At 41.1% G+C, this 12726-nt stretch overlaps 1 protein-coding gene across 2 annotated transcripts in view; it reads right to left on the bottom strand.

Moving 5' to 3' along the window:
* Positions 1-12726, bottom strand: part of CPQ (carboxypeptidase Q) — a 1788882-nt gene that overhangs the window by 380643 nt on the left and 1395513 nt on the right. For both annotated transcript variants that reach the window (XM_069220517.1, XM_069220518.1), the window contains exon 6: positions 11530-11621. In XM_069220517.1, the coding sequence (XP_069076618.1) occupies positions 11530-11621 (92 nt within the window). The remainder of the gene's footprint in view (positions 1-11529; positions 11622-12726) is intronic.

Here is a 12726-nt window from a genome sequence, read left to right as displayed (position 1 = left end):
AATTGTAAGAAATGAAGCAACGCTGCATAAGAAGTAGTCTCGGCTATTTAGTCAAAATATCACACTGAGCTGTACTTTCCTTTGTTTATACTTTGGTTGTTTTTATGGCTCGCATGTATTCCTCGTGCTGCACAGCATTCATCTGTGAAACAGGAGAGCTGTGAGCTTCTCACAGGTCCCCCGTGCTCACTTCATAATTATGAAGTGAGTGCCGGGACGGCTGTGAACTCTCGGCAGCACACAGCTCCCAGCACTGACTGCACAAGTCAGTGGCTGGAAAGCTTGGGGCTTCACTGCCCCACCATGGTCCACAAGATGCAGTAGAGCTGCACCGGTAGGTGGAGCAGGAGGCCAAAAATGGCAGCAAGACCAGGGTCTACTAGGGACTCAAAAGTAGCGGAAAGGTTCCCTATGTGAAAAAACAGCAAAAGGGTGCACAATGGTGGGGCGTCCAGGATGCTCCCAAGTGCTAAAGAGCAGCCAGGCAGGAGGAGCAGAAGAATAATTGGTACAGTGGGATGGGGGCCTACTGTGTTCTCAGAAGTGGGGAAGAGCAATTCAATGGGAGAGGAAAGGGGGAGAGGATATCACTGGAAACCGGAGCACGCTGCGCTGATGGCAGGACAGCTATTCACAGTGTGGTGGCCTCTTGTTGAGGGTGGACAAGACACATGTATCTTTGTGAATCACAACATGATGTGCTGGCGGATTATAGTGTGATCAAACAAGCTCTTATACGCAGGAGCACATGAGGTAGCAGGGCTGGGATGGAGCTCACTCAGTCCACAGCCTAACAAAAGGTCTACTTGATGCCTCATCCCCAAAGCTAACGGCAACATAACCTTCCACAGAATACCATGACCTTGAAGGCAACCCATCGAAGCAATCACAAATGTTGAAAACTACATGAAAGCCAATGGCTTAAAGAGGCTGAACCAAAGCCCCCTATACTTCTTATCCTACTTTTGTTAAAATGTATTCCTGCTATGAGATCATCCAGAGTGCTAGTGCTATTTTTTAATAGACTTCAAAAGATCCAACAGATAACAGAAATCTACCAAGTCTACCCACTGACATCTAAAAAAAAAAATATTTTAGATTGATGCAACAATCAACTCAGAGGTGAATATAAACAAAAACATACGTCAAATTATTTAAAACTACAGCTCACATCAAAGGAACTTTAACAAACAATTACGTTTAAATGACTAGACTATGATTAGTATCCCCAGGGTCCTGTAATAATGATTAGAATGTTGAATGATTCCACAGGCTCCCTCCATCACGCAACAAAGCGGTGGCACCGAAATGATAGGAATCTCAGTATACCGGTACCCAAGACCAAGCTGGCTTCTTACAGAACAAGCATCCCGGTTCAAAGGTTTTATGAAGGAATAAGCCATACAAGACATAAGAGTTTAATGAATCACCACAGCGGGACATTCAGACAAATAATATAGAGCACTTCTTACTTATGGAATGTGTATTTAATGCCAAATCACGCCTAATGGTTTTACCTTTAGGGACATTACATTATTTACAAGAAGATGAATAGTGGGTTTAAGTGTTATGGCAGAAAGTAATGCAGTAGTTGGCAGTTGCCTCAACCTATGTAACTGGCAAGGTTTGTTCACTATAAAATCTCATACACTCTGGAGATTTTCAAGAAGGAACGTGAAATATTGAAAATTACGCTACAGCTACCTCACATACCATGATAGGCTCTATTTCCTGTTTGTTTTTTATGCTTGCTACCAATCCCCTCTACCTACCCTTCTGCAGTCTGTTGCTCTAGTGTAGATTAATGTTCATAGTTTAACACCCTTGTAAACTAACTTCTGGAAAACACAGGTGTAATATATTTGGAGAAAGAGAGCTACATATTTTCACACTTAAATTTGAAAAAAAAACACTGTAGGAAATAAAGCAACGCTGCATAAGTAGTAGTCTCGGCTATTTAGTCAAAATATCACACTGAGCTGTACTTTCCTTTGTTTATACTTGGGTGTTATCATGGCCTGCATGTATTCCTTGTGCTGCACATCATTCATCTGTGAAACAGGAGAGCTGTGAGCTGCTCACAGGCAGGGCCAGCTTTAGCGCTGGTGGCGCCCTAGGCAACAGCCTTTTTTGGCACCCCAACCAATGACCACCTCCTCGAATTCCCTCACTACCACCTGACAAATGTGCCCCTCATCTCTCCCTAGCCCCCTTTTCACATACATTCATTTGTTTTAAAGCATTTGTAAAGACTGGCTTTACTAATTCACTCAGCAAGCCACATAAAATATAGTTCTGGTCTTTGAAGCAGGCATATTAACCCTCTATGCTACTTTATGGCGAGTCAAAGCTTCCACCAGACAAAAATCCCATTTCACTCCCTAGCAGGAAAATTAATCACAATATCTTGATATTTGAATTGCTTCCTGAAGGCTGGACACACAAGAAACTTTTCAGGAGGTGCTTTTAAACCGCAAGCTTCTAAGTTATTGCTAAAGACAGCGCCCCCTGAGGTCAGCACCTGCTGCGGTCTCACTGGTCGCACCGCCCTAAAACAGGCCCTGCTCACTGGTCCCCGGGACGTCTGTGAACTCTCAGCTGCGCACAACTTTCAGCACTGACTGCACAAGTCAGTGGCTGGAAAGCCCTGGGCCGCACTGCTCCTCCGTGTCTACTGCATTTTGCAGGAGAGATGGCCCTGGCTGCTTAGTGGTGAGGAACAGTCGGTGGGCAAAGCCTGCAGCAAGCCAGCAGTTTAACACTCTTTCAAAAGTACCGAAAAGTTGCCCCGTCGGAGAGCACAGCATCGTGATGGGGGCGTCTGAGATGCTCATGAATGCGAAGAGCAAAAAGGCAGTATGAGCCGAAGAATAATTGGACAGTGTGATGGGGCCTACAAGCTTCTCTAAAGTGGGGCATTGCAATTCGATGGGAGAGGAAGAGGTATAAGGAGGAGATATGACTGGGGCTCCCAATACACCCTTTCGTGATGTTCGTGATGGTGGGACGGCAATCAGAATATGGTCACCATGCATTCAAGGTTAACAAGACAGATGCATCTTTGCAAGGGCTGTGAATGGTAGACATGCATGGGACTGCTCTATCTCAGCCTGCTGTATACTGAAAGGACTGCTTGATGTCCCGTTGCTAAACTATAAAGATAACACCATTGAGACAGTGCCACCTTCCACAAAATGCCATCAGCTTGAACGACGACCCACCTAAGCAATGGCACATGTTGAAAACGACATGAACGTCAATGGGTCAAAGAAGCTGACCCATAGAGTTCTCTCCTAGACACTTCTTATTCTATTTTTAAAAAATGTACTCGTAAGATCTTTCACTGCTACATCTATTTTTAAGTAGACCTTAAAACAATCGATACGATAGTGGAAATCTACCCAAATCTAGCCAGTCAAACCTAAAGACCTTTAATGCTTTAGACGGATGTAGCAATCAACTGAAACCTCTACATAAACAAAAAAAAGTATTTCTACGGAATAGGAATACATTAATTAAAACTACAACGAACAACAAAGGAACGTATAAAACAAGTACGTTTTAATCAGTAGACTAAGATCGGCATCCCAGGGTGATGTGATTGTGACTGGAATGTTGAATGATTTCACACATGCTCGCTCAAAACATAAGAAAGTTGTGGCATCGAAATTATAGAAATCGCAGACTACCCATAGCAAAGAACAAGCTGGCTTACTGTAGAACAATCACCCCGTTTGTGTGGGAACCGACTCTGCGCAAAAAACACGTTTTTTCATTTTTAAATGACGGAATAAGCCATGCTACAAGACATCAGTGTTTAATGAATAATCACAGTGGGACATTCAGAAAACATGTTAAGAGAGATCTATAATTATGTTATGTGTACATAAGGCCAAATCAAGCTTAATTGTCTTAGCTTTAGAGAAATTACATTATTTAGGAGGAGATGAAGTGTCAGTTCTAAGAGCTATGGCAGAATATAACCGCAGTAGTTGGCAGCTGTCTCCTAAAATGAATTTAACAGATACAGATCTGCTGCACTATAGCAGCTCACACATTCAGGAGAGTTTACAAGAAGGAACGTGAAATACTGACAAATAAGCTGCAGTTACCTCGCATAACAAACTAGGCCCGTTTGTAGTTTTATGCTTGCTACCAATCCCTTCTACCCACCCGTTTGTTATATGCTCCGCATATGCTCTAATATATACAAATGTTCATAGTTTAACAAACTTCTAGATGGACTTCCGGACAACACAGGTGTAATATGTGCTTTAAGTGTGGTGAAGGATTTGGAACAATGATATATCCATAAACAGGATGTAGTGAAAGGTCTTCAGCAGCAGAAATAATGAGAACAAAATAAATCACACCACATCTGCATAGTATTTTTTAGGTAAGCCACGTCCTGCTGTATACCTCAGCATTTTATGATTTTGGATAAAGTCATAAACTTGCTTTCCTGAAGAAAGTGAAGCCCATCCTTCTTGAAGCCAACTACAGAACAACAGTGCAAGCTGAGGCCCTCACATAATAAGGAAGAGGCAACGCTTTACAGAAACATCTCTCAAAAATCACATTGCCACAATTGAAGGCACCCTACATGCTGTGGTAGGACTGTTAAAGGTTTGAAAAAGTTCAACCACCTCATTTTTCTTTAAAGGAGCTGTACTGGCTCTCCTTCTAAGCCTGTATCATTTTTTAGTCCAGCTGCATCACCTACAGGACCATAAGAAACAGTACTGCAACATATCTGGCAAGTCATTAATCACAACCACCAGCCAATACATCATAATAATAGAGATTAAAGGGTTCAAACAAAGAAACAAATCAGTAGATACACACTCAGGATACGGAAAAACATAAATAATCATAATTGCCCCAACTTCCCTGAAATTCAGAAAGAAACTGAAGACATATCTCTTGAACCTACTTTTCCCCCTAAACAATAGGCCTGCAGGCTGCATTCCTCTTGTGAACCACTGTATCAGTTCTTGGGCTGTTGTTCTTGGTCAGCACTCTGTTGCTTCCCAGCTTGTGTCATGATCCCTCTCATGCTGTAGCGAGGTATTGTTTTGGGATGGTAGCTCAGAAGGTGTTATGCTCATTTTCTTTAAGGTTTTGTCTACCTCTGAAGCACTGGACTATTAGTCAGTTCTTGCTTACGCTTTTCTAAACTAGGAATCTCACTTAAATCCTATAATAATACTAGCTTATTACAACTCACTTATCTTCATGGGGGAAATCATCATTACTTTTGCCACTACAAAATCACCCTTCTGTTTAGCAGAGCCATTTAGTTCTGAGTCCATACCTTACAAGGAGACGGTTGAAGTCTTAACTCAGAAAAATACATTAGTGTGTGGCAAGAACCATCAAAGGTCCATGCATCCTGAGAAACTCTAAACTCTTTACTAGTGCTATATTGTACTGAATAGTAAAACTTAGTTTTGTTATTGCTTCATTCATGTTCACCTTCAGTGAGTAAATGCCACATTTCTCGTACCCCCTCCTCCTCCACTATGCTTATTATCTAGAAGTTATAGAGCTGTTCAGAGACAGGAACACAGATTGGGTAAGGAGCATTTATCACTTGCCCACAAGTGGAAAACCTGAACCACGGGTTAGTTGTTTGATTCCTGATTAGTGTATGACAGTATGATCAGCTATCAATTGCCTTATTGTCTGGGCAAGATGAATCTGCAAGAAACAAACTGGGAGACATAGCTAACATTTCAGAAGTTATTTAAAAGGATAACCAGGATTTACAGGAATAACTGAGGAAGTTCTATTCTAGCATGTGTTTTAAAACAGTGAATGGCTCAACTGCAGGCTCAAACATCTATCTGGACTTTACCTCCGCCAGTTTAAACTAAATCAAAGCCGATCCTAATATCAGCTCCATTATCACCACCTGAACATTATTAAGGTGATGTTAACAATTTTCTTATATTCATCACTTAGTGTCAGCTTTAATTTTTATGCAGACCTACAACATTTCCAGATGGACAGTCAAAGGTAGCTTTTGTCCTGTTTTATTTAGCTGGCAGAGCTGCCTTATGGTCTATTACATTGGTAGGAAAAATGATCATCTTCTTTACAACTTCCAATCATTTAAAGAGGATTTGAAGACATTGTTTGCTAAAAGGTCTTTCATCAGATTTTTATATAGTGAGCTTTTAAATTCAAAACAGGGAAGTCAAGACTCACTCCGTTATCTAGATATGTTTAGTAGGTTCTGCATGGAAACAAACTGTCTTGAAGAGAACAGAGACTCCATATTTTACAAAGCCTCAAGGATCAACTAACGGATCTGTTGGCACAAGTTGTTAATCCACCAGAGTTCAGCTCGAAATAATACATTTACTAATCACATTAGATCATTGATTACCGGAACAAAAGGGATAAACAATAAGATGAAGAAAAGAAGATTGTTTGTTAAAGAGGAAAAGATAGAAGGGGGGATTGTTAAGTGAATCTGAATCTTCTGCAATTGGTTTAATTAGAGGTCACATGGAGGAAAGTGGCAGAAGGTTTGCAAAAGGATTGCTGAGTAAAACCAAATAATTCTCAAAAAGAGGCATCTAGATTCTTCTAAGCTGAGAAAAGGGGAAACTATTCAGTGAAAGATCACATTTTTGAGTTCTTATTATCTGGTCTCTAACCAGTTTACTTATAGCATTCAGGCCAAGTATGGTCACTTATTTTTGTCTAATAAATTGAGTGATAGTACTGGTAGATTTTAATTAAATACCATAACTGACTCTAATGATTCAGACAACTTTATGGCTGCCCAATGAGTACAGACATTAGAAATTCCTTTAGTGAGGAAAAAAGTACCTGAACATGTTTGAACTGTTGACGGACATGGTTTAACATCAGGGCCCATCATGTCTGAAACTGAAAAGATGACCCTGCTTACATCCGAACTGCATTTAAGAAGTAATATGCCTAGACTGAATTCATGCACCTGATTTTCAATTAATTCCGGGATTACCTTGGTTTAAGGTTACAGAAGCCCAGAACAAATTAGAAAGAACTTTAAAACTCATTAAGTAATAGAAACTAAAATTAAAATGGTCTTGGAAACACAGGAGTTGGATGTAAGTATCAAGTACTGAAAACTCTTTTCCTTCAGTATCATGTATTTACTGATGTATTTGAGGAAATTAAAACCTAATCCCTACTTCCCACGGGGAGTTCAACTGCAGAATAGATCTTGAACCAGATGCTAAAATTCCTTGTTGTAGGATACATGGTATAAATAAAAAGAAAATGAGCATTTGAGAAAATATCTAGAAAATAAACTTACAAATAGGCTCAACGTGCACTCAGCGCCCGTTTCAGCTTCCCCATTGCTCTTTATGCTAGAAATAACGGCAAACTTTGTATCTGTATAGGTGATAGTGCACTTAATAATGAATTTGTGATCTTATATCTGTGGTGCCTCCAAAGTATTGCATGCAATCTAACTTTATGGTCATGTATAAAGCAGAAGACCATTGTCCGCAAGGATACTTATGAAAAGTTTGGTGATAATTTCTGTGGATAAATATATATAGCCAAATAATAAAAAGAAAGCTGTGACCTGTAAATTAGACAGTAAAGGGGACGATTGCCTTATCATACACTCCAAGCTTTGCAACAACTGTGTGAAATTCACTGCTGAACCAAACATGAAACAGTGCACTAACATCTATAAAAACAAGCACTGACAAATGCACATTCATTGACTCACTTTTATGAGTGTAAACTTGTTTATAGATGAACCTGTTTTTGTGTGTGTGTATGTGTGAATGGGTTGCTGGATAGGTGGGTCAGGTGGATGTATGGATGGGTGAGTGAGTTGCTGTAGAGAGGAGCAAGTAGATGTTTGATGAGTCAGTAGATACGTGAAAGGGTAGTGAGATTGATAAAAGGATAGATGCATGAATGAGTAAGTTGATGCACAAGTGAAATTATGGTTGAACGGGTGATGAAGAGGATGCGTTGGTTGATGCATGGGTCAGTGGGAGAGTGGGTATGTGGGACTCCAAGTAGGTGGATTGGTGTATGGGTAGGTGGGTAAATGGATCAGCTGGATGGATGGGCGAGAGGGTGGACAGATTAGTTGACAGATAGGACGACTGGGGTGGGGACAGATTGAAGGATTAATTATTTGGTAAAAGTACTAGTAGGCATGTATGTGATTGAATAAAAGTATTTCTTCACCCCCGCTTCTTACTTGCACCCTCCAATATTGCATTCAGATCAGCAACGTGTACTACCACAATAAACCATATTGCCATTAGTGAGTGTAAAAATATAGTGCTTTCCCAGGCTGTGCTGTGTTTTATCTGCACTTTAACTACACTAATTGTATAAATTATAGTAAAGAAATAAATGGCATGCTGAAAAAAATGTATTTTACTTGCGTATAAAGGCTGGATAATTGATATGCTAAAAGCATCCCTCCAGTGACATAATGCAAAATGTGTGGGCCCCCCTGCAGAATGTGATGAATCGCCCCTATGTGTCCCGTATCTCACGGATACTACTTGCCTTGGGCTGAAAGGGGGTCGGATGAATGTTTTGGGGCCTGCTGAAGGGTTGAGGCCCCCAAGTTCAGAGGGTCTGCAGGGACCTGCGTTACTCCCCTGCATCCCCCATGCTTTACACAGGTGGCTGATTTACAAAAACACCAATACCTTTATAGCTGATTTTTATGTTTGTTTTATAAACCGTAGCAGTCCTGAACTGGGCCTACTGGGCACAGGGTGTTTGTTTATTCTGGTGGGCCGGCAGGATAGGGAACTGGTTGTACTGTCTGCTGGGGATGCTGGATTTGTTAGTGGGGACCAGCTGGTGGCATTTCCTGCCTGCCATAAATAAACAATGCAAAACAAACGGGTTTAAAGTATACTTCAAAGCTATTTGCTTATGTATGTGAACGGTCCCTGTCTCCCTTAGGGCCACCACCAGCAGCACTGACCTTCAGGACTTTGAAGGGAGCAGGAAGTTAATGGCCTGCTGTTTGACTCCAAAAGCCCAGTACATATATGAGAAATACTTCAAAATTCAAAGCAGACTATATCTATACTGTGATATTTCTAACCCTTTTCAGCATTTCACAATTGCATTGAGTTGCAACTGTTATTGCAATTGGTAGAAGTAAAAGATTCTAATTATGAACTTAGAAACATTCATTCCCCCACCAACACCCTGACGACGATGCTATTGGTGAACCAAGATCAAAGCTGTATTTTGTCCCCCATATGTACCCTGGAGTGTTGCTACACACAACGTTACATTATAGTTCTTTTCTTTTGTGCAGCATTCACCCCAAACTGGTGATTTCAATGTGCTCTCTTGTGAAGATGAAGGTAAAGGAGGTATTATGAAAAAGGAGTCACACAGTGTGGCCAAGTGGAAGTCAGGACTGATAAAAGTTTTTGGGGAAATTCGGCTACTACATGCATATCTCAATAAAGTTTAAAAGCTTTATTTTTTGTATTTAATTATTTCAGGCACTACATCAGTGCACTGAGTTAAATACATGCAGGCTATGCATGTTTCATAAGGATTGGTGGTGGTAGTGTTTGGGGAGGGTGATGCTTTAACGCAGACGGTGCATTGTGGCCATTTGTTCCATGTTGCTAAAAATCTTTCTTTGTTGCCATTCATTCATTCTTGAATTAATTCATCCACCCACTCTTCACCATCCAAATAGTCATGCAGTCCTGTCTTCAATCTCCATCCATTCATTTAATGATTGGACAGGGTTCGATAATGAAACGTTTCGTAAAACGCACCATATTGGCATTTGTTTTCAAAACTCTCTAGGAGGGAGACATCTCTCAAGCCCCCATGAAGTAGTAAGCCTCGTTTGCTCGCTCCATGTGGTAGGGTCGGGTGGTCTGACAGAATTTGCCAGGGATGCTTTCAGTTCTCAGTCCGGCCGTGAACCGTAGGAAACAACCACGCAGCATAATTTTAGCAAGCCCTGCCCTTATAAAAGAACATTAATGTGGTAGGTACCCAACTGTTGGAAAACAAAAGTGTCTCAGGATAACGAGCAATTAGATTCCTTTACTAACGCTTGCCAAGTCATGCTCATACCCGGTAACTCGCCAGGACACACAGGATATCCGGCCGTCGCAGTCCATTAAAGCAAGCTAGGACAGCATTTCAAAGTGTCTGCCAGGGTATCGAGTCCTGAGGAAAAGTTCTATTACGTCTGAAAGATGACCCGATACTCATTTATTAACATATTTTAGTAAAATACTTTGGAGATTGATGGTATTTCCAGGACGACTACGGATGGTTAGCAAACAACCTTTACTAGTCTAAATTAGAAACAAGTATGGCAGCAGCAGGAGTTCTGGAGAGAGCTGCATATTTTTATATTTTCACCCTCAAATTTGCATGAGAATCAGTCACGGCTATTTGGTCAAAAAATAACACTGACTGTACTTTTATTTGAGCAGTAGGTGAGCTGCTCCCAGTTCTCCCAGTGCTAACTTCATAAACATGAAGAGAGAGCCGGGGTGGCTGTGAGCGAACCCTCAGCTGCGCGCAGCTCTCAGCACTGACTGCACAAGCCAGAGCCTGGAAAGCTCGCAGCTGTACTGATTCTCCGTGGAAACTGCATCCTGTGGGGGTTGTCACCGGGTGCTCAGTGGTGAGGAGGAGCAGGACAGCAGCAAGGCCAATGTCTACTCAAATGTAGCAAAGAGTTGCCGGATCACTGAAATACAACAAGAGGGGGCCCCATGAGGGCAGGCTCCAGGATGCTCTCAAGTGGAACCAGCAGGTAGGTGGGGGAGCAGAACTATGCTAGACACTCCCTAAATCTCCCTACCTCCTTCTGAAATCCCACATCTGCACAACCCACGCATCATCGCTTGCCTCTTCATACCTTCTTGTCACTCCCCTTTCAATATGTTGACACCTGTATGCCTCCTTTTCACACTTTCCCATAACATGACAATTGTAATTGTCGCATATCTGAGCATCACATAGTGTGCTCTGCAGAGAGGCCACAGGCTGCATGTGCTGGAAGCTTGAACACCTCTATGACTCAGTGACAGGCACTGGGAAAAATGGCCACTACCTTTAGACTCCTCTTCAGAGCTCCCACTCTGCCCTTTCATGAACATTCACTCACAACCGAAACTCACTCAGACTTCTAGACGTGGCTCAGTTCACATAAAAGAGTCATATGCCATGAAAAGAACTAAAAACAACGCAACGCATGGAAAATAAAATTCTCTTAGGCAATGCAAGTTAAAGTTAAAATAGAATGCAAACAGTGATGTATCACAGTTATGGATTACCCCAAGGCTTTGTTCAGCCGCTTGGGAACCAAAGCATAGATTTTACATATAAAGGACATGACTTTAGGACCCAACAGAGACCCGTGTCAAATTTAGCTTTATTCATTTTTTTTCATTTATTGGATTTTAATTAGCAGATTGTAGGAGCATAACTATACAAACATTCTCACACAGAATACTGTAGAAAACCTAACTGTTACAAAATTATACATACCTTGTGTCGGTCAAAATACTGTCTGGCACCCACTCCTCCTTGCTCCTCCCCAGTCCAGAGAACTAAGCGCAGGGTTCTCTTGGGACGAAGACCTAAATAAGTAAAGACAATATAATGAGCTATTTGTTCTGAAAGATCCTTGTTGAGAATGTACTTACATTTTTGGGATTACACAAAAGCACTTGGTTTACAAACAGAAATCTAGTAAGTACCAACACCATATCACACTGAGCATGCGAGCTTAGTGACTCATTCCTAAAAAGTTTGCAGGGAATTACCCTAAGGAAAACCACAGATTTACAATCATTTTTGCTACAATGTTACAGATATACAGACAGTCTTAACAGAAACTCACAACATATTTCAAAATATAAATCCTAATTCCACAGCAGCAAATAATATTCTTGCATGTTCCTACAGAAGCCTTCCACTTCTTCCAATTTTGATGGGCTCTGTGGTGGTTCCAGTGCTTAATTTGTGCTAATGTCTTCCAGTACTGGGCACCAGCAATTATTCGTAAACAGCAACACCTATTTATTAGTATCATCTACATGGTGGTGCTGTGTATAGACTATTTAACAAGAATTAATTAATGCAGCATTTAACAGTGAAATGTAGTTTAAAAAATGATATAACAGGCTTAAACCTGACGTTTAAAAGTTAAGTACTAGGTGGTTCAGGTGTCTATTTTGAGTTGTTTGGATTACTGTAATGCTCTTCTTCTGGGTGCTTCCACAGGTTTATTGACAATACTTCAGCACATTCAAATCGCGGCCTCCATGCTGGCCCTTGGTTTATCACGACACCTCTGCCTAGATATTGCTAGATCACTACACTGTCTCTCAATGGCTAAAAGGATCAATTTCAAATACATATGCTTTGTCCACATAGCAAGCTGTAGTACAGGTCCTTAGCATCTCAGGAAAAAGTTCATTTATTAAGTTCCTAATTGTGTACTTTGATTTTCAGATGGGTCCCTGTTGGTAATACTAAGGTTTAAGTGAGTGTGTCTGATAGGCAGGTCTTTTCCAGTCTCAGCAGCAAAACTGTGGAATACTCTTCTAGTTAATCTTTGTAAAAACAACCTGATCTTCTAAGGCTTTAAAACTTGCTAGGTCTTTCTGAGTTTCAATGTCCTTACAGTTTGCATTCCTCTATCAGCACCAGGATGCCTGTATTCAAGGGTATAGCCAGGTA

The sequence above is a fragment of the Pleurodeles waltl genome, chromosome 2_2 (assembly GCF_031143425.1).
Source record: "Pleurodeles waltl isolate 20211129_DDA chromosome 2_2, aPleWal1.hap1.20221129, whole genome shotgun sequence".
NCBI classification, from domain to species: Eukaryota; Metazoa; Chordata; class Amphibia; order Caudata; family Salamandridae; genus Pleurodeles; species Pleurodeles waltl.
This window is presented reverse-complemented; position numbering and strand designations above follow the sequence as displayed.